The 26617-nt window shown below is 44.0% G+C and overlaps 1 protein-coding gene across 5 annotated transcripts in view; it reads left to right on the plus strand.

Moving 5' to 3' along the window:
* si:dkey-191g9.5 (rap1 GTPase-GDP dissociation stimulator 1) overlaps positions 1-26617 on the plus strand; it is a 147726-nt gene that overhangs the window by 18360 nt on the left and 102749 nt on the right. For all 5 annotated transcript variants that reach the window (XM_037781479.1, XM_037781478.1, XM_037781477.1 and 2 more), the window contains exons 7-8: positions 6720-6863; positions 9261-9392. In XM_037781479.1, the coding sequence (XP_037637407.1) occupies positions 6720-6863; positions 9261-9392 (276 nt within the window). The remainder of the gene's footprint in view (positions 1-6719; positions 6864-9260; positions 9393-26617) is intronic.

Here is a 26617-nt window from a genome sequence, read left to right on the forward strand (position 1 = left end):
TCACACACTGTAAATACGGCCACCTAAATCACATAATGTCACTGCATATAATCATAAAACATATTAAACACACAATACCTTGTTCCCGTACTGGCTAGGAGCTTAAGTATCAGATTATGATGAGGATATAGCAGCGAAAGTTGCATGCTTTCCTTCCTTCAGTAAATCTCCGTAGAAGTATCAGCCATCCAGGAGGAGGCGTCAAAATAAAAGTCACATAATATAAAAAAGGTGACTATCAAAATAAAAGCTTGTAGAAAGTAATTGCCTTATAAACGGACCTTAATACACATTTAAGAGTCATTTACACTCCTACCAATCATGAGTGTATAATAGAACACTATACAGTTTTAAGCACAAATGATTTATAACTGAAAATGACCTTCCCCCTTAAAGGAGCACAGGTAACTTGTGCAAAAAACTGGAAAACCTTTATTAACTATAAAGGATTAAGAAGGGGTATTATGAACTATAGGGAGAGGGAGGCAGACTTAGCAAGTCTCCAGCAGCAGGACCAGCTTCTGGACTGGGCGCTCGACTTCTGAGCTCTTGTGGAGATGCTCACCTTTCTTGCCAAGCTCCTTGTCAACGTAGTAGACTTTAACTCTCCCTACCAGTCCGTCCTTGTCAGTAGTGGTTTCTGAAACTCAGTCTCCACTCATTCCTGTGCACATCATCTTCTTTCATCATGACAATATCTCCAACTTGCAGATTTCTTTTTGGGTTATGCCTACGCTGTCTGAGAGCAATGTTGGCAAGGTATTCCTTTCACCATCGACTCCAACTTCCCACACCCCTCTGACATGGCTTGAATAGTTCATGCTGAAGTCGCATTGTTTCTCTGCAAGAAATGCAACCAGCCGGTCTGCATTAACTTCCTTTAAAGCTTCTTTGAGTTAATTTTTGGCTCCAACGAAGTTGCTTCCCTGATCAGACTTGATCTGACGTACAGCGCCACGTATGGCAATGAAACATCGAAGGCCATTTATGAACGTGTCAGTTGACATGTTGTCAAGCATCTCAATATGAATGGCACGGGAGCTTAGGCAAGTAAAGAGAAGTCCGCACCTCTTGTTCTCCTTTCTTCCTTGCTTCGTAAGGAACGGGCAAAAGCAGTCCATTCCGCAGAAAGCGAATGGGGGTGACGGTTCCACATACCCAGGGGGTAAGTCAGCTATCCTTTGCTCCTCCTTTGGTTTCCAATGTCGTCTACATGTGACGCATTGATGAATGTAGGGTGCTACTGTCCGGTTGATTCCTGGAATCCAGTAGCCGTTGAACCTGATTTCATTAATGGTGAGACCTTTACCTTGTTGCTTCTTCCTGTCATGGTGATGAGCGATAATCATCCTCGTGATGTCATGATCTTTGGAATGACTGCAGGGTGCTTGATGGATTTGGAAAGAGAGGCGTTGCACAGTCTTCCTCCCACCTTGTGGATACCATCTTTGTCAAGGAAAGCATCGAGAGAGTATAATGTATTGTGAGATGGTAGGGGAATCCCTCTGCTCAGCAGTTTCAACTCTTCTCGATACACGTTTCCTGCAAGTCTTTGATTATGCAACGTTTTGCATCTTCTCGTTCTGTTACAGTAGTGAGACTGTTTGATCTGTTTTTCCTGATGCATCTTAAAATGCGTGCAACAGATCGAGTAGCCAGTGACCAAGATGAAATCTTAGACAAGCAATAAACGAGGCTTACTCGCTCTGTGGTTCTTGTGGTAAGTGCTAGAGCACTTCTGACTTCAGGATCACCAATTGTTAACTCTGGAATCTCATCTGCTGGCAGCTTCATTTCCTTGTTCCATAAGAACTTGGGTCCAGTGAGCCAGGTGGATGACAGAAGCTCACTGGGAGTCAAGCCCCTAAAAGCGTGGTCAGCCGGATTCTCATTGGTTAGGACTTATTTCCATTGTTGAGTAGCTGAGCTGAGCTGAATCTTCTGAACACGGTTAGCCACAAAGGTGTGGAAATAGCGTGCTTAATTTTTTATGTAACCCAAGACCACTTTTGAGTCGGTCCAGAAGAACTCTTCAGTGTCAGTAGATCCAATTCCTCCTTTAGCATGTTGCTCATCTTCACAGAAACAACTGCAGCTGTCAACTCCAATCTTGGAATGGTTGTGACTTTGGTTGGTGAGACGCATGATTTTCCCACCAATAGGGTGCAGTAAACATCTCCCTCTTCGTTCTGAAGTCTAAGGTATGAACACTGACCATAACCTTTCATGCTGGCATCCGAGAAATGATGCAGCTCTGAGACCTTTCTAAATCCAGCAGGTCCATAAGTGTGGGGTAGGGTGACCTTATCCAAATGAGCCAGATCACTTATCCAATGTTCTCATTTTGGACGAAGCTCGTCGATGAGAGAATCGTCCCAGCCTGTGCCACGCTTACACATCTCCTGAAGAATGATCTTCCCTTTAGCAGGAATGGCGCCACAAACCCGAGAGAGTCATACACGGTGGCCACTGTAGCCAGAATGCCACGGCGTGTTTCAGGCTGAGCTTTGAGGCTGACGTTAAGTTGGAGGCGGTCAGACTCCACATCCCATTGAATCCCGAGAGCTCTCTCAAGTGGCTGATCGTTGAATGCTAGGTCCATATTCTTCCCCTCGGTTGCTCACTCGGAGGGTGGTAAACTCTCTAGGACTTCTCTGTCCTTTGATACAAATTTGTGTAGACGTAGACCGCCCATGGCACAGAGTTCACGTGCTTCTCTTGCAAGCTTAATAGCATCATCAGTGCTTTCGACACTTATGACTCCGTCGTCTACATAGAAGTCCCGCATGATAAACAATGAGCCTTGTTGGTAGAGGTCACTATTCTCCTTAGCTAGATACTTCAGCTCGTAGTTTGCACATCGAGGAGAGGAGGCTGTGTTGAACAGATGCACCTTCATACAGAACTCGCTAGGCTTTGAGTTCAGGTCTCCTTGCTTCCACCAAAGGAAGTGCAGGTAGTTGCGATCAACATCATCAACATAGAACTGATGAAACATGTTTTCAATGTCGCACATCAGCGCAACAGGGTGCCGTCAAAATCGGATGAGGACTCCGCTGAGACTGTTCAACATGTCAGGGCCATAGAGGAGGTGGTCATTCAAGCTGGTTCCCTTGTATCTGGCTGAGCAATCGAACACCACGCCAAGTTTATCTGGCTTCTTTGTATGACGAACACCATGATGTGGAATGTACCATCTCTCACTTTCACTCCCTCCATCTTCGATTTGCTCTGCCTCTCCCTTTTCAATGACTTCCTCCGTGAACTTGACATATTGCTCCTTATACCTTCCGTCCCTTTGCAATTTCCTTTTTAGGTGATTGAGGCGTACCATGGCGGAGTCTTTGTTGTCAGGCAAGCTGGGTCTGTTTTTGAACGTAAGAGGCATTTCACAATGGCCATGTGTATTCTTCTGTATGCCTTTATCTAGCCTGTTTAGGAATGTGATGTCATCTTGTGACACTGTTTTGCTGTCATTGTTGCTGTCCTTGAAGTCAGATTCCAGGATTCGAATAGCATCGGCAGGAGTTAGTGGAGGCATTTCCTTAACAGAGATTCTGTGACACAGACTTCTTGTGTTCAGCGAATCATGGCCTTGTGATGAGCTCCCTACAATATTCCATCCTAAATCTGTCCGTACAGCATAGGGTTCCTCGTTTCCTCCTAGAATGACTGATCAAAACGCCTACTTCACAGTCCTTCAGTGGTTGGATTTCACCTTGATTTCTTTGAGATGTTGCAGACATTGTTTAGCCGTCTCACAAGTTGGAATGTGAGCCCGGTTTACCAGTATGCAGTCCTTTGTATAAACAGCTGGTAGATTGATTTGAATGGCAGAACTGTGTCCCCTTACACAAAGGCCAGAAACTCTCTCACTTGTGACAAGCGTGTACTTTCCACTCATAGACAAGTTTCCCAGCGGTTGGATTGTTTTTAGATGACACTGGTACCACCATCGATGTAATAGATGAGCCTTCGCCTGCTACAGCGAGTGACGTGGCATGAGCACCTTGATTTGTCCCTGAAGGCCTTTCCTTTCTATAGTTGTCATCATGGAGAGCTGTAGGATGTTTTCCCTTGCAGGTGTCACAGAAGTGACGATGAAGTGACGACAGTCTTTTGCGTTGTGGCCAGGTTTGAGGCATCCATAGCAGAGTCAATTCTCCTTTACATAGTTCCGTCGTTCGTTCAACAGCATCTCGGTGAACTTGGAACATGTATTAAGCTGGTGTCTATTGTCTTGGCACAAAATACATGATAACTTGACCTTTCTCTGGTCTGACCTTTGGCTTTCGTTGTCTGTAACTGATTAAGTGGTGAGAACACTGGCCTTGTTTCTCTTTGTGTCTCTGAAATTTCTTTTGTCTGTGCCAGAGTCTGATGAATGGAGAGCATGAAATGACGTAATTGGATTGCAGGCAATCTCAGCTTCAGTTGACATGAATCTGGCAAAGACCTTGAAACTTGGAAATTCTTGCTTCTCGTTCAGCCTTTGCGTGACTTGTCGATTCCAGCGAGAAGCTGCCCAATCTGGTTACTTATGAATAAGCTTCTGATTCTCTTTGCAGTCATTTAATATATCGAGACCCTTGATATGGGGCATGGCATTTTTGCAGATGTTCAGAAAGTCCTTCAGCATCCTTAGGTTGAATCTTTGGCCAATTGGTGAGTTTCTCTCTGAATGCTCTCTGAATGGTGAATGGCTGGCCATAGCGACTTTTCAGCCTATTCCAGGCATCTTGAGAGGCTTCATTGTCGTTTCGGTAGAAGGTGCCATCTAGAACTTGGCGTGCTGAGCCAACAACATATTTCTTCAGATAGTAGAATTTTCCAGCTGGAGCAATTGACCTTTGGTCAACGAGTGAGGTAAACACTGCTTTCCATTCAATGAACTGTATTTGATCACCATTGAAGATAAATGGCTCTGGAACAGGGAGCCTATTTAAGGCTATGCCGTCTTGAAAGACCTGAGCAAGAGCGGAAATGTCAGCGTTGGAGTGTGTTGCAACATGGGATGGAGGTACTGCAGATATAAGCTTATTTTTGCTTCCTTGTTCCTTTCATTGTTAATGTGTGCAGGAACTTCGAGTCTCGTCTCCTTGTCGTAGACATTCAGCATAGCTTGTGCTGCCCTCACTTCCTTTTCTGTCTGTAGTCACTCCAATTCACGTTTTTGTGCCTCCATAGCTTTCCGTTGTTGTTCCTCTAATTCTCGTATCAGTTCCCTTTGTCTTTCTTCCTCTAGCATCATCTCATACTCCGCTTCCTTCGCAGCCAGTTCAGCTGCTGCATCTGCCCGTTTGGCTGCAATAGATGAAATCAATGAGTGATGGTTGGACTTACTGTGACTTGTCAAGGAAGCAGAAGATCCATAGACAGACCTTACAAAGTCGTGGTGGAGCAGATCATGAAGGCGGCGTCTCTCCTGTTCCTCATTAAACTCACCTTCCTGGTCTACTGTTCTGCTGTAGGCAATGGTGACGATTTCTGTGGTTACTGATTCACATGTGTCAATCCGTCTTCTTATGCATTGGCATAAGAAGACGGAAGGTATTGCGAGATCTCAAATTCCACAATACATGCTCATTATGTTTTCCTTACTTTTCTTGAGTTCTTCAATGAAAGGCCAGAGCTGATACTCTGGCATATACGCCTTCAGTTGATCTCGTGTTTTGCGTACAAGAACCTTCCGTTTGTCATACATGGAGAGCAGCCTTTTCTCCCTTTTCTTGGCCTCTTCATATTGAAGTGCTTGCATTTTTCCCGTAATGTGTCGTGTACGTTCAGAGCGTCGGGGACCTTCAAGTGGCTCATCACATGTGTCTTCCACTGTGTCGAGCTCATTCCGCAATTCTTGAAGTTCACACTGCAAACCAGCCTCTTAACTTAAATGATGAGATTCTTAAGATAGGAGAGGCACTAAAAGTAGAATGGATAGTTACAGTGGCGGACTCTCAGGCTGTCTGAGGGGCAGGGCTGGAAAAAAAAGCTTTTCAATTATAAGGCCACCCGAGATTGCACTTCATCATGTTTTCTCCAATTAAGGGATCCTTAGATGGCACTTCATCCTGTTTTCTCCAATTAAGGGATCCCTACAGGGCACTGCATCATGTTTTTTTCCATTTAAGGGATCCCTACAGGGCACTTCATCATGTTTTCTCCATTTAAGGGATCCCTACAGGGCACTGCATCATGTTTTCTCTATTTAAGGGCACCCTAGAGGGCACTTCATTATTTTTCTCCATTTAAGGGCACCGTATAGGGCATTGCATCATGTTTTCTCTATTTAAGGGCACCCTAGAGGGCACTACATCATGTTTTCTCTATTTAAGGGACCCCTACAGGGCACTGCATCATTTATTATCTGCCATAGGGGCACCCAAGAAGGCGGCCACCCCCCCCTTTCCTCTCATAGTTCAGCCATGGCCACTGTTACTGTTCAATCAGCCTTGAGCTGTTGTTATGGGAGTGTACTATGGCCAAATGTCCAGTATGATGAGAATAATTCCAGAACATCGACAAACAGACTTCAAATAATGTTGACCTTTAGCATCCTCGTGTCAGATTTAGCATCCTAATGTCAGATTTTCCAACATGAAATAATGCTCAGCACCATCTACTGCACGGTGTTGTCTTTTGTTTTATAGCGATGTTGTATATTTACTGGAAGAAAATGTTAGCTGTTAATAATGATACACTAAATTGTGCTGCACCACCAGATACACTGAAGCTGCAGTTTGCAGAGTCAGGAGTACCAGAGGCTTTATCAGAGATGATTCAGGGTTTGCAGGGAGGTTCTGACCCCCACGACCTCTGCAGCATCAAGATCGCCTCCAACCTCATAGTGTCCCTGCTTTTAGGAGGTGAGTAATGCAGGTGCAACCATGTTGGACATCTCTGAATGTTTGTATCCATTTCCTTATTTGCTTTTCTTTCTGTCTTTCACCTCATTCACCTGCTCTAGGTTATCAGATTCACTGTGCATATTCAGCTGTGATTGGCCAGTTCAAACGACAGTGACTTTTGTCCTGTCGTGTCCTCTGTCACTGCATTCACACAGTATGCACCATAACTGTGGTGTTGACTAACTGTCATTAGCTGTCATCTAAAGCAAGAGAGAGAACAGGAGATAGAGGAGATGGGCAGGAGCTGGCCATGACATAACAAACAGTTTACAGTATTAGAACTCCTTTCAGCCACATTTATCTAGATAGTGTGACCTTTCTGGGTGGTAGTGGGTCACGGGCAGAGGGCCGACCATTATGTCTCTGTGTTAAGCAGAAATCTTTGTAACACTTTCTATGCCACTCATGTCTATGATGCATTATGAACATACTTATAATATGTTGTAATCTGCTTATAGCACAGTATAATTATAGTTATTAGCAACCCCAAAAGCTCACTCTGAAGTCCCAATCGACTCAAATTATAGATGATACCTGAAACGATTTTTACTTCAACTCTTCTCTTTAGCTGTAGCTGTATATAACGGGTCATAATGAAGGCTAAAATTAATTATTATAACCCTAGTTCTATATGCACAGGCTCTGCCCTGTATTTGACTCTATGGGTAATACTCTCCTCCAATCACAAACACACATTTGCTTAATGAGATTGCTCAAACATAGCCGGCCAATCAGGACGTGCCTACCGAATACGTGCATTACCACAGTATATAAGGTGGCATCCAGCGCTGCCTGGTATCCCACGCCCTCTTCAGCGAGTGGCACTCCTTCGTATAGGGCTCCGTCTGTGGTTATAGAACTAGGTTTAAAATATCATAACCTTCGTTCTAACTCTCACAGGCTGTGAGAAAGAAAGGAGGATTTTTAACAAACACCGCATCCCTGTGTTTTTCAAGCCTAGCAATACCCTCAGACAGAAACTGGTCCACCCTAAGGACCGCACACCGAAACACAAGAAAAGGAGCGAAAACACCTGAAAAGTGCACTTAAAGCTTGTGGGTACCCAAACTGGACCTTTGTGAAAACAGCACCAAAAAATCCAGAAAGAACACCAGTACCACGGGTGGCGAAGAAAAGGAAGACAGATACAACAACATTGTCATCCCCTACGTGTCTGGAGGGTCTGAGAAACTCAGGAGGATTTTTAACAAACACCCCATCCCTGTGTCTTTCAAGCCCAGCAACACCCTGAGACAGAAACTGGTCCACCCCAAAGACCGCACCCCCAAACACAAGCAGAGTAACCTGGTGTATGCAGTCTAATGCAGTCTAATGCAGTGAGGAGTGCACAGATTTGTACATTAGTGAAACCAAACAACCACTAAACAGACGGATGGCTCAACACAGACGGGCCAACTCCTCAGGTTTAGACTCTGCAGTCTATCTACACCTGAAGGACAAGGGACACTCTTTTGAGGACAACAACGTGCATATTTTGGACAGGGAGGACAGGTGGTTTGAAAGAGGAGTGAAAGAGGCCATCTATGCCAAAGTAGAGAAGCCAACACTCAACAGAGGAGGAGGCCTACCGGACAGTCACTCACACCTGGCATCAGCTGACTCTAACGACCCTTAACTCCAGCGGTCACACCTCTAGAGGAGCACCATTGTACTGAGTGGTTTCTATTATCCTGCTAACGACTCCACAGAGGTTCAATTCCTGGGTTCCCCTACCATTCAGCCAGAACTGAAGAAGCTTCTTGGATGAGAAGTGAAACGTCTCCAAGAATCTAAACCAAGTCCAGTTACTGCTGATTTAACCCTTACTCAGATACCATGACCTGGAGGAATGAGAACCTTCACAAACAGCTTGTAATGTATTATATCTGCCTTTACCTCAGGAATTTCATTACTTCTCTTAATACAAACAATGACCACTTTGGGTAACTTATAACCACATTATAATACATTATAACAGTGATAAATAATGTATTATAAAAAGATAAGAATGTTTCATAACCATGGGAATTATAATAAAATGATCCTTTCAAAGAAAATGGCAGTGAGAGACCAGCATTCAACCAATACTCATACTTAACCCTATCCATCATTATAAAATGCTTTATAATGTGTTATGATTATCGTTATAAAGCATTATGGGCGTCATAGAAAGCACCAGTGTGTTTTATTAGTGATTTGATTATCTCAATAATATGCAGCAAATCATCCTTAAATCACAATATATTATTATACAGGGATGGTAATGTCAGCGCTGCTGGTTGGAAGAAATAATGTGCTGTTTGGGAATATTATAATCATCTTGTTTGTGTGTGTGTGTGTGTGTGTGTGTGTCAGATGAGTCTATGCAGAAGTGTTTTGGTGAGGGATCAGGTCTGGTATATCAGGATGTTCTGTCCTGGCTGCAGAGCTCAAACACCCAGCTTCAGCTGTCCGGAGCGCTGGCCATCGCCAACTTCGCCAGAAACGGTGAGATGATTTTCAGACAAGAACATAGAAGTCTGTGTGGTCAGCCACAGGTTTGTGTTTGTAAAGGGATGTTCTCTGCCCTCAGTGCCATCTATGTGGAGCTGATGAAGCAAGCAGTCACCACCACAGCTGAGACATTTGTCAATCAAGCAAACACACACCAAATTAAAGCTGCAAGCAGCAATGATCGGGCCCTCGCCCACGCGCGCACGTCGGGGGAACGCGCACGTCGGGGCACGTACATGTCTTCAGGGCAAGACTCTTATAAAACATGTCAAATTTGGGGAAGATTGGACAATGTATAGCCAATTTACAACAACTTCCTGTTTCCTGTAGGGGGTGCTATGACTATCACGCATAATACCACATATATGTCTTCAGGCCTGGTCCATTATCCAGCTTGTGAAGTTTGGAGCAGATTGGACTATGTAAAGTCAAGTAACAACAGCCTCCTGTTTTTTGGCGAAGAAGCTTTTTCGCCGCCACGCCACGGCAACACGGTTCGATAACTTTTTGATCTTTTGATAAGTTTTCATCCCAAAGGTCTTAAGATACTACTGACCAAATTTGAGGTAGATGTGATTAATTTCTGAGGCAGAGTACATCAACGTGTAAAACATGATATTTCCTGTTACCACTAGGTGGCGCTATGACTGCGAGTAAAAATTTGCATATGGATGGTGTCAGACAGGGACTTTTATCAGGCATGAGAAATTTTGAGCATATAGGTTAATGTACGACAAAGTTACAACAACTTCCTGTTTCTTGGCGAAGAAGCTTTTTCGCCGCCACGCCACGGCAATATGGTTCGATAACTTTTTGATCTTTTGATAAGTTTTCATCCCAAAGGTCTTAAGATACTACTGACCAAGTTTCAGGTAGATGTGATTAATTTCTGAGGCAGAGTACATCAATGTGTAAAACATGATATTTCCTGTTACCACTAGGTGGCGCTATGACTGTGAGTCAAAATTTGCATATGGATGTTGTCAGACAGGGACCTTTATCAGGCATGAGACATTTGGAGCATATAGGTTAATGTACGACAAAGTTACAACAACTTCCTGTTTCTAGGCGAAAGGCGCTTTTTCGCCGCCACGCCACGGCAACATAGTTCGATAACTTTTTGATCTTTGAGTAACTTTTCATCCCAAAGGTCTTAAGATACTACTGACCAAATTTGAAGTTGATCGGGTTAAATCTCTAAGAGGAGTTCGTTAAAGTACAGCGCCTGGATATGGTAAAAAAACGCCATAAAATCCAATATGGCGGACTTCCGGTTGGGTTTACGGTATACCTCCAAGAGGGTTTTATTTTCGTCTCGTCATGGTACATATACCTACCAAATTTCGTAAATTTAGGGGAAACGTGTCGTCGGGGCTACTCAATAGGGGGCGCTAGCGAGCCAATTTGCCACACCCGAGCACGAAACCCATATCAGATATTTATTTCACGCACGTCTGACACGTGTGCAAAATTTCAAAACGCGTTCATTATCCCAAGCACCTCATTTTTACGCGCAAAGACATAATAGAATAATAATTAAAGCTGCAAGCAGCGATGATCGGGCCCTCGCCCACGCGCGCACGTCGGGGGAACGCGCACGTCGGGGCACATACATGTCTTCAGGGCAAGACTCTTATAAAACATGTCAAATTTGGGGAAGATTGGACAATGTACAGCCAATTTACAACAACTTCCTGTTTCCTGTAGGGGGCGCTATGACTATCACGCATAATACCACATATATGTCTTCAGGCCTGGTCCATTATCCAGCTTGTGAAGTTTGGAGCAGATTGGACTATGTAAAGTCAAGTAACAACAGCCTCCTGTTTCTTGGCGAAAGGCGCTTTTTCGCCGCCACGCCACGGCAACATAGTTCGATAACTTTTTGATCTTTTGATAAGTTTTCATCCCAAAGGTCTTAAGATACTACTGACCAAGTTTCACGTAGATGTGATTAATTTCTGAGGCAGAGTACATCAATGTGTAAAACATGATATTTCCTGTTACCACTAGGTGGCGCTATGACTGTGAGTCAAAATTTGCATATGGATGTCGTCAGACAGGGACCTTTATCAGGCATGAGAAATTTGGAGCATATAGGTTAATGTACGTCAAAGTTACAACAACTTCCTGTTTCTTGGCGAAAGGCGCTTTTTCGCCGCCACGCCACGGCAACATAGTTCGATAACTTTTTGATCTTTGAGTAACTTTTCATCCCAAAGGTCTTAAGATACTACTGACCAAATTTGAAGTTGATCGGGTTAAATCTCTAGGAGGAGTTCGTTAAAGTACAGCGCCTGGAAATGGTAAAAAAAACGCCATAAAATCCAATATGGCCGACTTCCGGTTGGGTTTACGGTATACCTCCAAGAGGGTTTTATTTACGTCTCGTCATGGTACATATACCTACCAAATTTCGTAAATTTAGGGGAAACGTGTCGTCGGGGCTACTCAATAGGGGGCGCTAGCGAGCCAATTTGCCACACCCGAGCACGAAACCCATATCAGATATTCATTTCACGCACGTCTGACACGTGTGCAAAATTTCAAAAAAAGTTCATTATCCCAAGCACCTCGTTTTCACGCTCAAAGACATAATAGAATAATAATAATAAGAATAATTAAAGCTGCAAGCAGCGATGATCGGGCCCTCGCCCACGCGCGCACGTCGGGGGAATGCGCACGTCGGGGCACGTACATGTCTTCAGGGCAAGACTCTTATAAAACATGTCAAATTTGGGGGAGATTGGACAATGTACAGCCAATTTACAACAACTTCCTGTTTCCTGTAGGGGGCGCTATGACTATCACGCATAATACCACATATATGTCTTCAGGCCTGGTCCATTATCCAGCTTGTGAAGTTTGGAGCAGATTGGACTATGTAAAGTCAAGTAACAACAGCCTCCTGTTTCTTGGCGAAAGGCGCTTTTTCGCCGCCACGCCACGGCAACACGGTTCGATAACTTTTTGATCTTTTGATAAGTTTTCATCCCAAAGGTCTTAAGATACTACTGACCAAGTTTCACGTAGATGTGATTAATTTCTGAGGCAGAGTACATCAATGTGTAAAACATGATATTTCTTGTTACCACTAGGTGGCGCTATGACTGTGAGTCAAAATTTGCATATGGATGTCGTCAGACAGGGACCTTTATCAGGCATGAGAAATTTGGAGCATATAGGTTAATGTACGTCAAAGTTACAACAACTTCCTGTTTCTTGGCGAAAGGCGCTTTTTCGCCGCCACGCCACGGCAACATAGTTCGATAACTTTTTGATCTTTGAGTAACTTTTCATCCCAAAGGTCTTAAGATACTACTGACCAAATTTGAAGTTGATCGGGTTAAATCTCTAGGAGGAGTTCGTTAAAGTACAGCGCCTGGAAATGGTAAAAAAACGCCATAAAATCCAATATGGCCGACTTCCGGTTGGGTTTACGGTATACCTCCAAGAGGGTTTTATTTACGTCTCGTCATGGTACATATACCTACCAAATTTCGTAAATTTAGGGGAAACGTGTCGTCGGGGCTACTCAATAGGGGGCGCTAGCGAGCCAATTTGCCACACCCGAGCACGAAACCCATATCAGATATTTATTTCACGTACGTTTTATCTTGCATGAGAAATTTGGAGCAGATTGGTTACTATACGCCAAAGTTACAACAACTTCCTGTTTTTTGGCGATGAAGCTTTTTCGCCGCCACGCCACGGCAACATGGTTCGATAACGTTTTGATCTTTTGATAAGTTTTCTTCCCAAAGGTCTTAAGATACTACTGACCAAGTTTCAGGTAGATGTGATTAATTTCTGAGGCAGAGTACATCAATGTGTAAAACATGATATTTCCTGTTACCACTAGGTGGCGCTATGACTGTGAGTCAAAATTTGCATATGGATGTCGTCAGACAGGGACCTTTATCAGGCATGAGAAATTTGGAGCATATAGGTTAATGTACGACAAAGTTACAACAACTTCCTGTTTCTTGGCGAAAGGCGCTTTTTCGCCGCCACGCCACGGCAACATAGTTCGATAACTTTTTGATCTTTGAGTAACTTTTCATCCCAAAGGTCTTAAGATACTACTGACCAAATTTGAAGTTGATCGGGTTAAATCTCTAGGAGGAGTTCGTTAAAGTACAGCGCCTGGATATGGTAAAAAAACGCCATAAAATCCAATATGGCCGACTTCCGGTTGGGTTTACGGTATACCTCCAAGAGGGTTTTATTTACGTCTCATCATGGTACATATACCTACCAAATTTCGTAAATTTAGGAGAAACGTGTCGTCGGGGCTACTCAATAGGGGGCGCTAGCGAGCCAATTTGCCACACCCGAGCACGAAACCCATATCAGATATTTATTTCACGCACGTCTGACACGTGTGCAAAATTTCAAAAAAAGTTCATTATCCCAAGCACCTCGTTTTCACGCGCAAAGACAAGGAAGAATAATAATAAGAATTAAAGCTGCAAGCAGCGATGATCGGGCCCTCGCCCACGCGTGCACGTCGGGGGAATGCGCACGTCGGGACACGTACATGTCTTCAGGGCAAGACTCTTATAAAACATGTCAAATTTGGGGAAGATTGGACAATGTATAGCCAATTTACAACAACTTCCTGTTTCCTGTAGGGGGCGCTATGACTATCACGCATAATACCACATATATGTCTTCAGGCCTGGTCCATTATCCAGCTTGTGAAGTTTGGAGCAGATTGGACTATGTAAAGTCAAGTAACAACAGCCTCCTGTTTTTTGGCGAAGAAGCTTTTTCGCCGCCACGCCACGGCAACATGGTTCAATAACTTTCTGATCTTTTGATAAGTTTTCATCCCAAAGGTCTTAAGATGCTACTGACCAAGTTTGAGGTAGATGTGATTAATTTCTGAGGCAGAGTACATCAATGTGTAAAACATGATATTTCCTGTTACCACTAGGTGGCGCTATGACTGTGAGTCAAAATTTGCATATGGATGTTGTCAGACAGGGACCTTTATCAGGCATGAGAAATTTGGAGCATGTAGGTTAATGTACGACAAAGTTACAACAACTTCCTGTTTCTTGGCGAAAGGCGCTTTTTCGCCGCCACGCCACGGCAACATAGTTCGATAACTTTTTGATCTTTGAGTAACTTTTCATCCCAAAGGTCTTAAGATACTACTGACCAAATTTGAAGTTGATCGGATTAAATCTCTAGGAGGAGTTCGTTAAAGTACAGCGCCTGGATATGGTAAAAAAACGCCATAAAATCCAATATGGCCGACTTCCGGTTGGGTTTACGGTATACCTCCAAGAGGCTTTTATTTACGTCTCATCATGGTACATATACCTACCAAATTTCATAAATGTAGGTGAAACGTGTCGTCGGGGCTACTCAATAGGGGGCGCTAGCGAGCCAATTTGCCACACCCGAGCACGAAACCCATATCAGATATTTATTTCACGCACGTTTTATCTTGCATGAGAAATTTGGAGCAGATTGGTTACTATACGCCAAAGTTACAACAACTTCCTGTTTTTTGGCGAAGAAGCTTTTTCGCCGCCACGCCACGGCAACATGGTTCGATAACTTTTTGATCTTTTGATAAGTTTTCATCCCAAAGGTCTTAAGATACTACTGACCAAGTTTCAGGTAGATGTGATTAATTTCTGAGGCAGAGTACATCAATGTGTGAAACATGATATTTCCTGTTACCACTAGGTGGCGCTATGACTGTGAGTCAAAATTTGCATATGGATGTCGTCAGACAGGGACCTTTATCAGGCATGAGAAATTTGGAGCATATAGGTTAATGTACGACAAAGTTACAACAACTTCCTGTTTCTTGGCGAAAGGCGCTTTTTCGCCGCCACGCCACGGCAACATAGTTCGATAACTTTTTGATCTTTGAGTAACTTTTCATCCCAAAGGTCTTAAGATACTACTGACCAAATTTGAAGTTGATCGGGTTAAATCTCTAGGAGGAGTTCGTTAAAGTACAGCGCCTGGAAATGGTAAAAAACGCCATAAAATCCAATATGGCCGACTTCCGGTTGGGTTTACGGTATACCTCCAAGAGGGTTTTATTTACGTCTCGTCATGGTACATATACCTACCAAATTTCGTAAATTTAGGGGAAACGTGTCGTCGGGGCTACTCAATAGGGGGCGCTAGCGAGCCAATTTGCCACACCCGAGCACGAAACCCATATCAGATATTCATTTCACGCACGTCTGACACGTGTGCAAAATTTCAAAAAAAGTTCATTATCCCAAGCACCTCGTTTTCACGCGCAAAGACAAGGAAGAATAATAATAAGAATTAAAGCTGCAAGCAGCGATAATCGGGCCCTCGCCCACGCGTGCACGTCGGGGGAATGCGCACGTCGGGACACGTACATGTCTTCAGGGCAAGACTCTTATAAAACATGTCAAATTTGGGGAAGATTGGACAATGTATAGCCAATTTACAACAACTTCCTGTTTCCTGTAGGGGGCGCTATGACTATCACGCATAATACCACATATATGTCTTCAGGCCTGGTCCATTATCCAGCTTGTGAAGTTTGGAGCAGATTGGACTATGTAAAGTCAAGTAACAACAGCCTCCTGTTTTTTGGCGAAGAAGCTTTTTCGCCGCCACGCCACGGCAACATGGTTCGATAACTTTCTGATCTTTTGATAAGTTTTCATCCCAAAGGTCTTAAGATGCTACTGACCAAGTTTGAGGTAGATGTGATTAATTTCTGAGGCAGAGTACATCAATGTGTAAAACATGATATTTCCTGTTACCACTAGGTGGCGCTATGACTGTGAGTCAAAATTTGCATATGGATGTTGTCAGACAGGGACCTTTATCAGGCATGAGAAATTTGGAGCATGTAGGTTAATGTACGACAAAGTTACAACAACTTCCTGTTTCTTGGCGAAAGGCGCTTTTTCGCCGCCACGCCACGGCAACATAGTTCGATAACTTTTTGATCTTTGAGTAACTTTTCATCCCAAAGGTCTTAAGATACTACTGACCAAATTTGAAGTTGATCGGATTAAATCTCTAGGAGGAGTTCGTTAAAGTACAGCGCCTGGATATGGTAAAAAAACGCCATAAAATCCAATATGGCCGACTTCCGGTTGGGTTTACGGTATACCTCCAAGAGGCTTTTATTTACGTCTCATCATGGTACATATACCTACCAAATTTCATAAATGTAGGTGAAACGTGTCGTCGGGGCTACTCAATAGGGGGCGCTAGCGAGCCAATTTGCCACACCCGAGCACGAAACCCATATCAGATATTTATTTCACGCACGTTTTATCTTGCATGAGAAATTTGGAGCAGATTGGTTACTATACGCCAAAGTTACAACAACTTCCTGTTTTTTGGCGAAGAAGCTTTTTCGCCGCCACGCCACGGCAACATGGTTCGATAACTTTTTGATCTTTTGATAAGTTTTCATCCCAAAGGTCTTAAGATACTACTGACCAAGTTTCAGGTAGATGTGATTAATTTCTGAGGCAGAGTACATCAATGTGTGAAACATGATATTTCCTGTTACCACTAGGTGGCGCTATGACTGTGAGTCAAAATTTGCATATGGATGTCGTCAGACAGGGACCTTTATCAGGCATGAGAAATTTGGAGCATATAGGTTAATGTACGACAAAGTTACAACAACTTCCTGTTTCTTGGCGAAAGGCGCTTTTTCGCCGCCACGCCACGGCAACATAGTTCGATAACTTTTTGATCTTTGAGTAACTTTTCATCCCAAAGGTCTTAAGATACTACTGACCAAATTTGAAGTTGATCGGGTTAAATCTCTAGGAGGAGTTCGTTAAAGTACAGCGCCTGGAAATGGTAAAAAAACGCCATAAAATCCAATATGGCCGACTTCCGGTTGGGTTTACGGTATACCTCCAAGAGGGTTTTATTTACGTCTCGTCATGGTACATATACCTACCAAATTTCGTAAATTTAGGGGAAACGTGTCGTCGGGGCTACTCAATAGGGGGCGCTAGCGAGCCAATTTGCCACACCCGAGCACGAAACCCATATCAGATATTCATTTCACGCACGTCTGACACGTGTGCAAAATTTCAAAAAAAGTTCATTATCCCAAGCACCTCGTTTTCACGCTCAAAGACATAATAGAATAATAATAAGAAGAATAATTAAAGCTGCAAGCAGCGATGATCGGGCCCTCGCCCACGCGCGCACGTCGGGGGAATGCGCACGTCGGGGCACGTACATGTCTTCAGGGCAAGACTCTTATAAAACATGTCAAATTTGGGGAAGATTGGACAATGTACAGCCAATTTACAACAACTTCCTGTTTCCTGTAGGGGGCGCTATGACTATCACGCATAATACCACATATATGTCTTCAGGCCTGGTCCATTATCCAGCTTGTGAAGTTTGGAGCAGATTGGACTATGTAAAGTCAAGTAACAACAGCCTCCTGTTTCTTGGCGAAAGGCGCTTTTTCGCCGCCACGCCACGGCAACATAGATCGATAACTTTTTGATCTTTTGATAAGTTTTCATCCCAAAGGTCTTAAGATACTACTGACCATGTTTCACGTAGATGTGATTAATTTCTGAGGCAGAGTACATCAATGTGTAAAACATGATATTTCCTGTTACCACTAGGTGGCGCTATGACTGTGAGTCAAAATTTGCATATGGATGTCGTCAGACAGGGACCTTTATCAGGCATGAGAAATTTGGAGCATATAGGTTAATGTACGACAAAGTTACAACAACTTCCTGTTTCTTGGCGAAAGGCGCTTTTTCGCCGCCACGCCACGGCAACATAGTTCGATAACTTTTTGATCTTTGAGTAACTTTTCATCCCAAAGGTCTTAAGATACTACTGACCAAATTTGAAGTTGATCGGGTTAAATCTCTAGGAGGAGTTCGTTAAAGTACAGCGCCTGGAAATGGTAAAAAAACGCCATAAAATCCAATATGGCCGACTTCCGGTTGGGTTTACGGTATACCTCCAAGAGGGTTTTATTTACGTCTCGTCATGGTACATATACCTACCAAATTTCGTAAATTTAGGGGAAACGTGTCGTCGGGGCTACTCAATAGGGGGCGCTAGCGAGCCAATTTGCCACACCCGAGCACGAAACCCATATCAGATATTTATTTCACGTACGTTTTATCTTGCATGAGAAATTTGGAGCAGATTGGTTACTATACGCCAAAGTTACAACAACTTCCTGTTTCTTGGCGATGAAGCTTTTTCGCCGCCACGCCACGGCAATATGGTTCGATAACTTTTTGATCTTTTGATAAGTTTTCATCCCAAAGGTCTTAAGATACTACTGACCAAGTTTCAGGTAGATGTGATTAATTTCTGAGGCAGAGTACATCAATGTGTAAAACATGATATTTCCTGTTACCACTAGGTGGCGCTATGACTGTGAGTCAAAATTTGCATATGGATGTTGTCAGACAGGAACCTTTATCAGGCATGAGACATTTGGAGCATATAGGTTAATGTACGACAAAGTTACAACAACTTCCTGTTTCTAGGCGAAAGGCGCTTTTTCGCCGCCACGCCACGGCAACATAGTTCGATAACTTTTTGATCTTTGAGTAACTTTTCATCCCAAAGGTCTTAAGATACTACTGACCAAATTTTAAGTTGATCGGGTTAAATCTCTAGGAGGAGTTCGTTAAAGTACAGCGCCTGGATATGGTAAAAAAACGCCATAAAATCCAATATGGCCGACTTCCGGTTGGGTTTACGGTATACCTCCAAGAGGGTTTTATTTACGTCTCATCATGGTACATATACCTACCAAATTTCGTAAATTTAGGAGAAACGTGTCATCGGGGCTACTCAATAGGGGGCGCTAGCGAGCCAATTTGCCACACCCGAGCACGAAACCCATATCAAATATTCATTTCACGCACGTCTGACACGTGTGCAAAATTTCAAAAAAAGTTCATTATCCCAAGCACCTCGTTTTCACGCTCAAAGACATAATAGAATAATAATAATAAGAATAATAATAATCATTTGAAATACAATAGGTCCTCGGACCGACTTTGTCGGTGCTCGGGCCCTAATTAAAGCTGCAAGCAGCGATGATCGGGCCCTCGCCCACGCGCGCACGTCGGGGGAACGCGCACGTCGGGGCACGTACATGTCTTCAGGGCAAGACTCTTATAAAACATGTCAAATTTGGGGAAGATTGGACAATGTACAGCCAATTTACAACAACTTCCTGTTTCCTGTAGGGGGCGCTATGACTATCACGCATAATACCACATATATGTCTTCAGGCCTGGTCCATTATCCAGCTTGTGAAGTTTGGAGCAGATTGGACTATGTAAAGTCAAGTAACAACAGCCTCCTGTTTCTTGGCGAAAGGCGCTTTTTCGCCGCCACGCCACGGCAACATAGTTCGATAACTTTTTGATCTTTTGATAAGTTTTCATCCCAAAGGTCTTAAGATACTACTGACCAAGTTTCACGTAGATGTGATTAATTTCTGAGGCAGAGTACATCAATGTGTAAAACATGATATTTCCTGTTACCACTAGGTGGCGCTATAACTGTGAGTCAAAATTTGCATATGGATGTCGTCAGACAGGGACCTTTATCAGGCATGAGAAATTTGGAGCATATAGGTTAATGTACGTCAAAGTTACAACAACTTCCTGTTTCTTGGCGAAAGGCGCTTTTTCGCCGCCACGCCACGGCAACATAGTTCGATAACTTTTTGATCTTTGAGTAACTTTTCATCCCAAAGGTCTTAAGATACTACTGACCAAATTTGAAGTTGATCGGGTTAAATCTCTAGGAGGAGTTCGTTAAAGTACAGCGCCTGGAAATGGTAAAAAAACGCCATAAAATCCAATATGGCCGACTTCCGGTTGGGTTTACGGTATACCTCCAAGAGGGTTTTATTTACGTCTCGTCATGGTACATATACCTACCAAATTTCGTAAATTTAGGGGAAACGTGTCGTCGGGGCTACTCAATAGGGGGCGCTAGCGAGCCAATTTGCCACACCCGAGCACGAAACCCATATCAGATATTCATTTCACGCACGTTTTATCTTGCATGAGAAATTTGGAGCAGATTGGTTACTATACGCCAAAGTTACAACAACTTCCTGTTTTTTGGCGATGAAGCTTTTTCGCCGCCACGCCACGGCAACATGGTTCGATAACTTTTTGATCTTTTGATAAGTTTTCTTCCCAAAGGTCTTAAGATACTACTGACCAAGTTTCAGGTAGATGTGATTAATTTCTGAGGCAGAGTACATCAATGTGTAAAACATGATATTTCCTGTTACCACTAGGTGGCGCTATGACTGTGAGTCAAAATTTGCATATGGATGTCGTCAGACAGGGACCTTTATCAGGCATGAGAAATTTGGAGCATATAGGTTAATGTACGACAAAGTTACAACAACTTCCTGTTTCTTGGCGAAAGGCGCTTTTTCGCCGCCACGCCACGGCAACATAGTTCGATAACTTTTTGATCTTTGAGTAACTTTTCATCCCAAAGGTCTTAAGATACTACTGACCAAATTTGAAGTTGATCGGGTTAAATCTCTAGGAGGAGTTCGTTAAAGTACAGCGCCTGTAAATGGTAAAAAAACGCCATAAAATCCAATATGGCCGACTTCCGGTTGGGTTTACGGTATACCTCCAAGAGGGTTTTATTTACGTCTCGTCATGGTACATATACCTACCAAATTTCGTAAATTTAGGGGAAACGTGTCGTCGGGGCTACTCAATAGGGGGCGCTAGCGAGCCAATTTGCCACACCCGAGCACGAAACCCATATCAGATATTTATTTCACGTACGTTTTATCTTGCATGAGAAATTTGGAGCAGATTGGTTACTATACGCCAAAGTTACAACAACTTCCTGTTTTTTTGGCGATGAAGCTTTTTCGCCGCCACGCCACGGCAACATGGTTCGATAACTTTTTGATCTTTTGATAAGTTTTCTTCCCAAAGGTCTTAAGATACTACTGACCAAGTTTCAGGTAGATGTGATTAATTTCTGAGGCAGAGTACATCAATGTGTAAAACATGATATTTCCTGTTACCACTAGGTGGCGCTATGACTGTGAGTCAAAATTTGCATATGGATGTCGTCAGACAGGGACCTTTATCAGGCATGAGAAATTTGGAGCATATAGGTTAATGTACGACAAAGTTACAACAACTTCCTGTTTCTTGGCGAAAGGCGCTTTTTCGCCGCCACGCCACGGCAAGATAGTTCGATAACTTTTTGATCTTTGAGTAACTTTTCATCCCAAAAGTCTTAAGATACTACTGACCAAATTTGAAGTTGATCGGGTTAAATCTCTAGGAGGAGTTCGTTAAAGTACAGCGCCTGGAAATGGTAAAAAAACGCCATAAAATCCAATATGGCCGACTTCCGGTTGGGTTTACGGTATACCTCCAAGAGGGTTTTATTTACGTCTCGTCATGGTACATATACCTACCAAATTTCGTAAATTTAGGGGAAACGTGTCGTCGGGGCTACTCAATAGGGGGCGCTAGCGAGCCAATTTGCCACACCCGAGCACGAAACCCATATCAGATATTCATTTCACGCACGTCTGACACGTGTGCAAAATTTCAAAAAAAGTTCATTATCCCAAGCACCTCGTTTTCACGCTCAAAGACATAATAGAATAATAATAATAAGAATAATTAAAGCTGCAAGCAGCGATGAACGGGCCCTCGCCCCTTGCGCGTCGGGGATGCTGGCGGGACGCCGACCGACGCGGCCGGGCACGGTGAAGCCGAAACTCTGACGAGCGCGACGACGCCTGCCGCAAGGCTCTACGACAGGCACTCTCTGCTGAGCGATATAACACCTCCCACAAGACTCTACGACAAACGGATCACGAGTTATGAAAGGGGGCGTGGCTAATGTGTAGGGGGCGGGCATAACTTTCACCAATGAAACAGGCACTCTCTGCTGAGTGATATGACACCCCCCACAAGACTCTACTACAAACGGATCATGAGTTATGAAAGGGGGCGGGGCTAATGTGTAGGGGGCGGGGCTAACCATCCCCAATGAAACAGGCACTCTCTGCTGAGTGATATGACACCTCCCGCAAGACTCTACTATAAACGGTTCATGAGATATGAACGGGGGCGGGGCTAACGTCTTGGGGCGGGGCTATGAGTATAATTTTTCATATACATGTCATCAGTACTGGACCACCATCATACCTGAGAGATTTGGGGCAGATCGGACTATGTACAGTTGAGTTACAATAACTGCCTGTTTCATGGCGAATGGCTCAAAATGGACGCCACGCCACGTTCCGCTCGTTAAGTGAAAACTCACGATTTTAATAACTTTTCATCTTCAAGGTCTTAAGATGGTCCTGACCAAATTTCAAATCGATCTGATTAAATCTGTAGGAGGAGTTCGTTAAAGTACGCGGCCTATAAAATGCTAAAAGTGACATGAAATCCAATATGGCCGACTTCCGGGTGGGCGGAGCTAATGAAACCCAATGAGGAATATGTTTCAAATGATGAGTGGGATATGCATACCAAATTTCATGATTATCGGATCAACTTTGACAAAGTTAAAATTTCAACGCGTTAGGGGGCGCTATAGAGCCGGCTAAACACACTGAGCCTAATGGCTATATATTTAAATAAAGTTCACAGGTGTCTATCATCTTGCCAAATTTCATGAGTTTTCGAGTACCTAAAGGTATGTTCAAAATCTGAAAGACATAAGGGGGCGCTAGAGAGCCAACATGCCACGCCCAAGCAAAATTTCACCACTAAAATGAAGTAATTACTAGTTTGGATGTGTGTGTAAAGTTTCATAAATTTTTGTGCATCCTAAAGTCTTCAAATATGCGTTCGTAAATTCTAAAATCACGCAGGAAGTCCAACATGGCTGACTTCCTGTTTGCCGAAGAAATCTCAAAATCATTTAATCCAGGTATGAGGGCGTGAGCAATGACATACTTGAATTTCGTGAAGATCGAAGAAACTTTCTCTGAAAAACTGCGTACGTTAGGGGGCGCTATGGAGCCCTCTGGAGACACCCGAGCCCAGTCACTCCAGAACATTGAATTTCCCACCAGTTCTGACGCATACTCCACTTTTCGTGAGTTTTGGGGATGGCTAAGGTCGTCAAAAACGCGATCTTGCAGCGGAAAAAGAATAATAATAATCCCCAGAAAAACAATAGGTTCCTTGCACTTCGTGCCAGGACACCGTTGGGTCCTGGCACTTTCGTGCTCGGGCCCTAATAATAATAATTAAAGCTGCAAGCAGCGATGAACGGGCCCTCGCCCCTTGCGCGTCGGGGATGCTGGCGGGACGCCGACCGACGCGGCCGGGCACCGTGAAGCCGAAACTCTGACGAGCGCCACGACGCCTGCCGCAAGGCTCTACGACAAACGGTTCATGAGTTATGAAAGGGGGCGGGGCTAATGTGTAGGGGGCGGGCATAACCTTCACCAATGAAACAGGCACTCTCTGCTGAGTTATATGACACTTCCCACAAGACTCTACGACAACCGGATCACGAGTTATGAAAGGGGGCGGGGCTAATGTGTAGGGGGCGGGCATAACCTTCACCAATGAAACAGGCACTCTCTGCTGAGCGATATAACACCTCCCACAAGACTCTACGACAAACGGATCATGAGTTATGAAAGGGGGCGTGGCTAATGTGTAGGGGGCGGGCATAACCTTCACCAATGAAACAGGCACTCTCTGCTGAGTGATATGACACCTCCCACAAGACTCTACGACAAACGGATCATGAGTTATGAAAGGGGGCGGGGCTAATGTGTAGGGGGCGGGGATAACCTTCACCAATGAAACAGGCACTCTCTGCTGAGTGATATGACACCTCCCACAAGACTCTACGACAAACGGATCATGAGTTATGAAAGGGGGCGGGGCTAATGTGTAGGGGCCGTGGCTATGACTATATTTTTGCATTTACATATAATCAGGACTGGACCCTTATCATACCTGAGAAATTTGGGGCAGATCGGACTATGTACAGTTGAGTTAGGGTTAACCCACTATCTGCTGAGTGATATGACACATCCCACAAGACTCTCCTATAAACGGTTCATGAGTTATGAAAGGGGGCGGGGCTAACGTTTTTAGGGCGGGGCTATGAGTATAATTTTTCATATACATGTCATCAGTACTGGAGCACCATCATACCTGAGAGATTTGGGGCAGATCGGACTATGTACAGTTGAGTTACAATAACTGGCGAATGGCTCAAAATGGCCGCCACGCTACGGTCCGATCGTTAAGTGGACACTCATCATTTTAATAACTTTTCATCTTCAAGGTCTTAAGATGGTCCTGACCAAATTTCAACTCCATCTGATCAAATCTGTAGGAGGAGTTCGTTAAAGTACGCGGCCAATAAAACTCAAAAATTGGGAAAATCGTACATAAAATCCAATATGGCCGACTTCTGGGTGGGCGGGGCTTATGAAACCCAATGAGGAATATGTTTCAAATGATGAGTGGGATATGCATACCAAATTTCATGAATATCGGATCAACTTTGACAAAGTTAAAATTTCAACGCGTTAGGGGGCGCTATAGAGCCGGCTAAACACACTGAGCCTAATGGCTATACATTTAAATAAAGTTCACAGGTGTCTATCATTTTGCCAAATTTCATGAGTTTTCGAGTACCTAAAGGTATGTTCAAAATCTGAAAGACATAAGGGGGCGCTAGAGAGCCAACATGCGACGCCCAAGCAAAATTTCACCACTAAAATAAACTAATTACGAGTTTGGATGTGCGTGTAAAGTTTCATTATTTTTTGTGCATCCTAAAGTCTTCAAATATGCGTTCGTAAATTCTAAAATCACGCAGGAAGTCCAACATGGCTGACTTCCTGTTGGCCGAAGAAATCTCAAAATCATTTAATCCAGGTATGAGGGCGTGAGCAATGACATACTTGAATTTCGTGAAGATCGAAGAAACTTTCTCGGAAAAACTGCGTACGTTAGGGGGCGCTATGGAGCCCTCTGGAGACACCCGAGCCCAGTCACTCCAGAACATTGAATTTCCCACCAGTTCTGACGCATACTCCACTTTTCGTGAGTTTTGGGGATGGCTAAGGTCGTCAAAAACGCGATCTTGCAGCGGAAAAAGAATAATAATTAAAGCTGCAAGCAGCGATGAACGGGCCCTCGCCCCTTGCGCGTCGGGGATGCTGGCGGGACGCCGACCGACGCGGCCGGGCACGGTGAAGCCGAAACTCTGACGAGCGCGACGACGCCTGCCGCAAGGCTCTACGACAAACGGATCACGAGTTATGAAAGGGGGCGTGGCTAATGTGTAGGGGGCGGGCATAACTTTCACCAATGAAACAGGCACTCTCTGCTGAGTGATATGACACCTCCCACAAGACTCTACGACAAACGGATCATGAGTTATAAAAGGGGGCGGGGCTAATGTGTAGGGGGCGGGGCTAACCATCCCCAATGAAACAGGCACTCTCTGCTGAGTGATATGACACCTCCCGCAAGACTCTACTATAAACGGTTCATGAGATATGAAAGGGGGCGGGGCTAACGTCTTGGGGCGGGGCTATGAGTATAATTTTTCATATACATGTCATCAGTACTGGAGCACCATCATACCTGAGAAATCTGGGGCAGATCGGACTATGTACAGTTGAGTTACAATAACTGCCTGTTTCATGGCGAATGGCTCAAAATGGCCGCCACGCTACGGTCCGATCGTTAAGTGGACACTCATCATTTTAATAACTTTTCATCTTCAAGGTCTTAAGATGGTCCTGACCAAATTTCAACTCCATCTGATCAAATCTGTAGGAGGAGTTCGTTAAAGTACGCGGCCTATAAAACGCTAAAAGTGACATGAAATCCAATATGGCCGACTTCCGGGTGGGCGGAGCTAATGAAACCCAATGAGGAATATGTTTCAAATGATGAGTGGGATATGCATACCAAATTTCATGAATATCGGATCAACTTTGACAAAGTTAAAATTTCAACGCGTTAGGGGGCGCTATAGAGCCGGCTAAACACACTGAGCCTAATGGCTATACAGTTACATAAAGTTCACAGGTGTCTATCATTTTGCCAAATTTTATGAGATTCCGAGTACCTAAAGGTATGTTCAAAATCTGAAAGACATAAGGGGGCGCTAGAGAGCCAACATGCCACGCCCAAGCAAAATTTCACCACTAAAATGAAGTAATTACTAGT

Source organism: Sebastes umbrosus, chromosome 10 (genome assembly GCF_015220745.1).
Source record: "Sebastes umbrosus isolate fSebUmb1 chromosome 10, fSebUmb1.pri, whole genome shotgun sequence".
Taxonomy (NCBI): Eukaryota; Metazoa; Chordata; class Actinopteri; order Perciformes; family Sebastidae; genus Sebastes; species Sebastes umbrosus.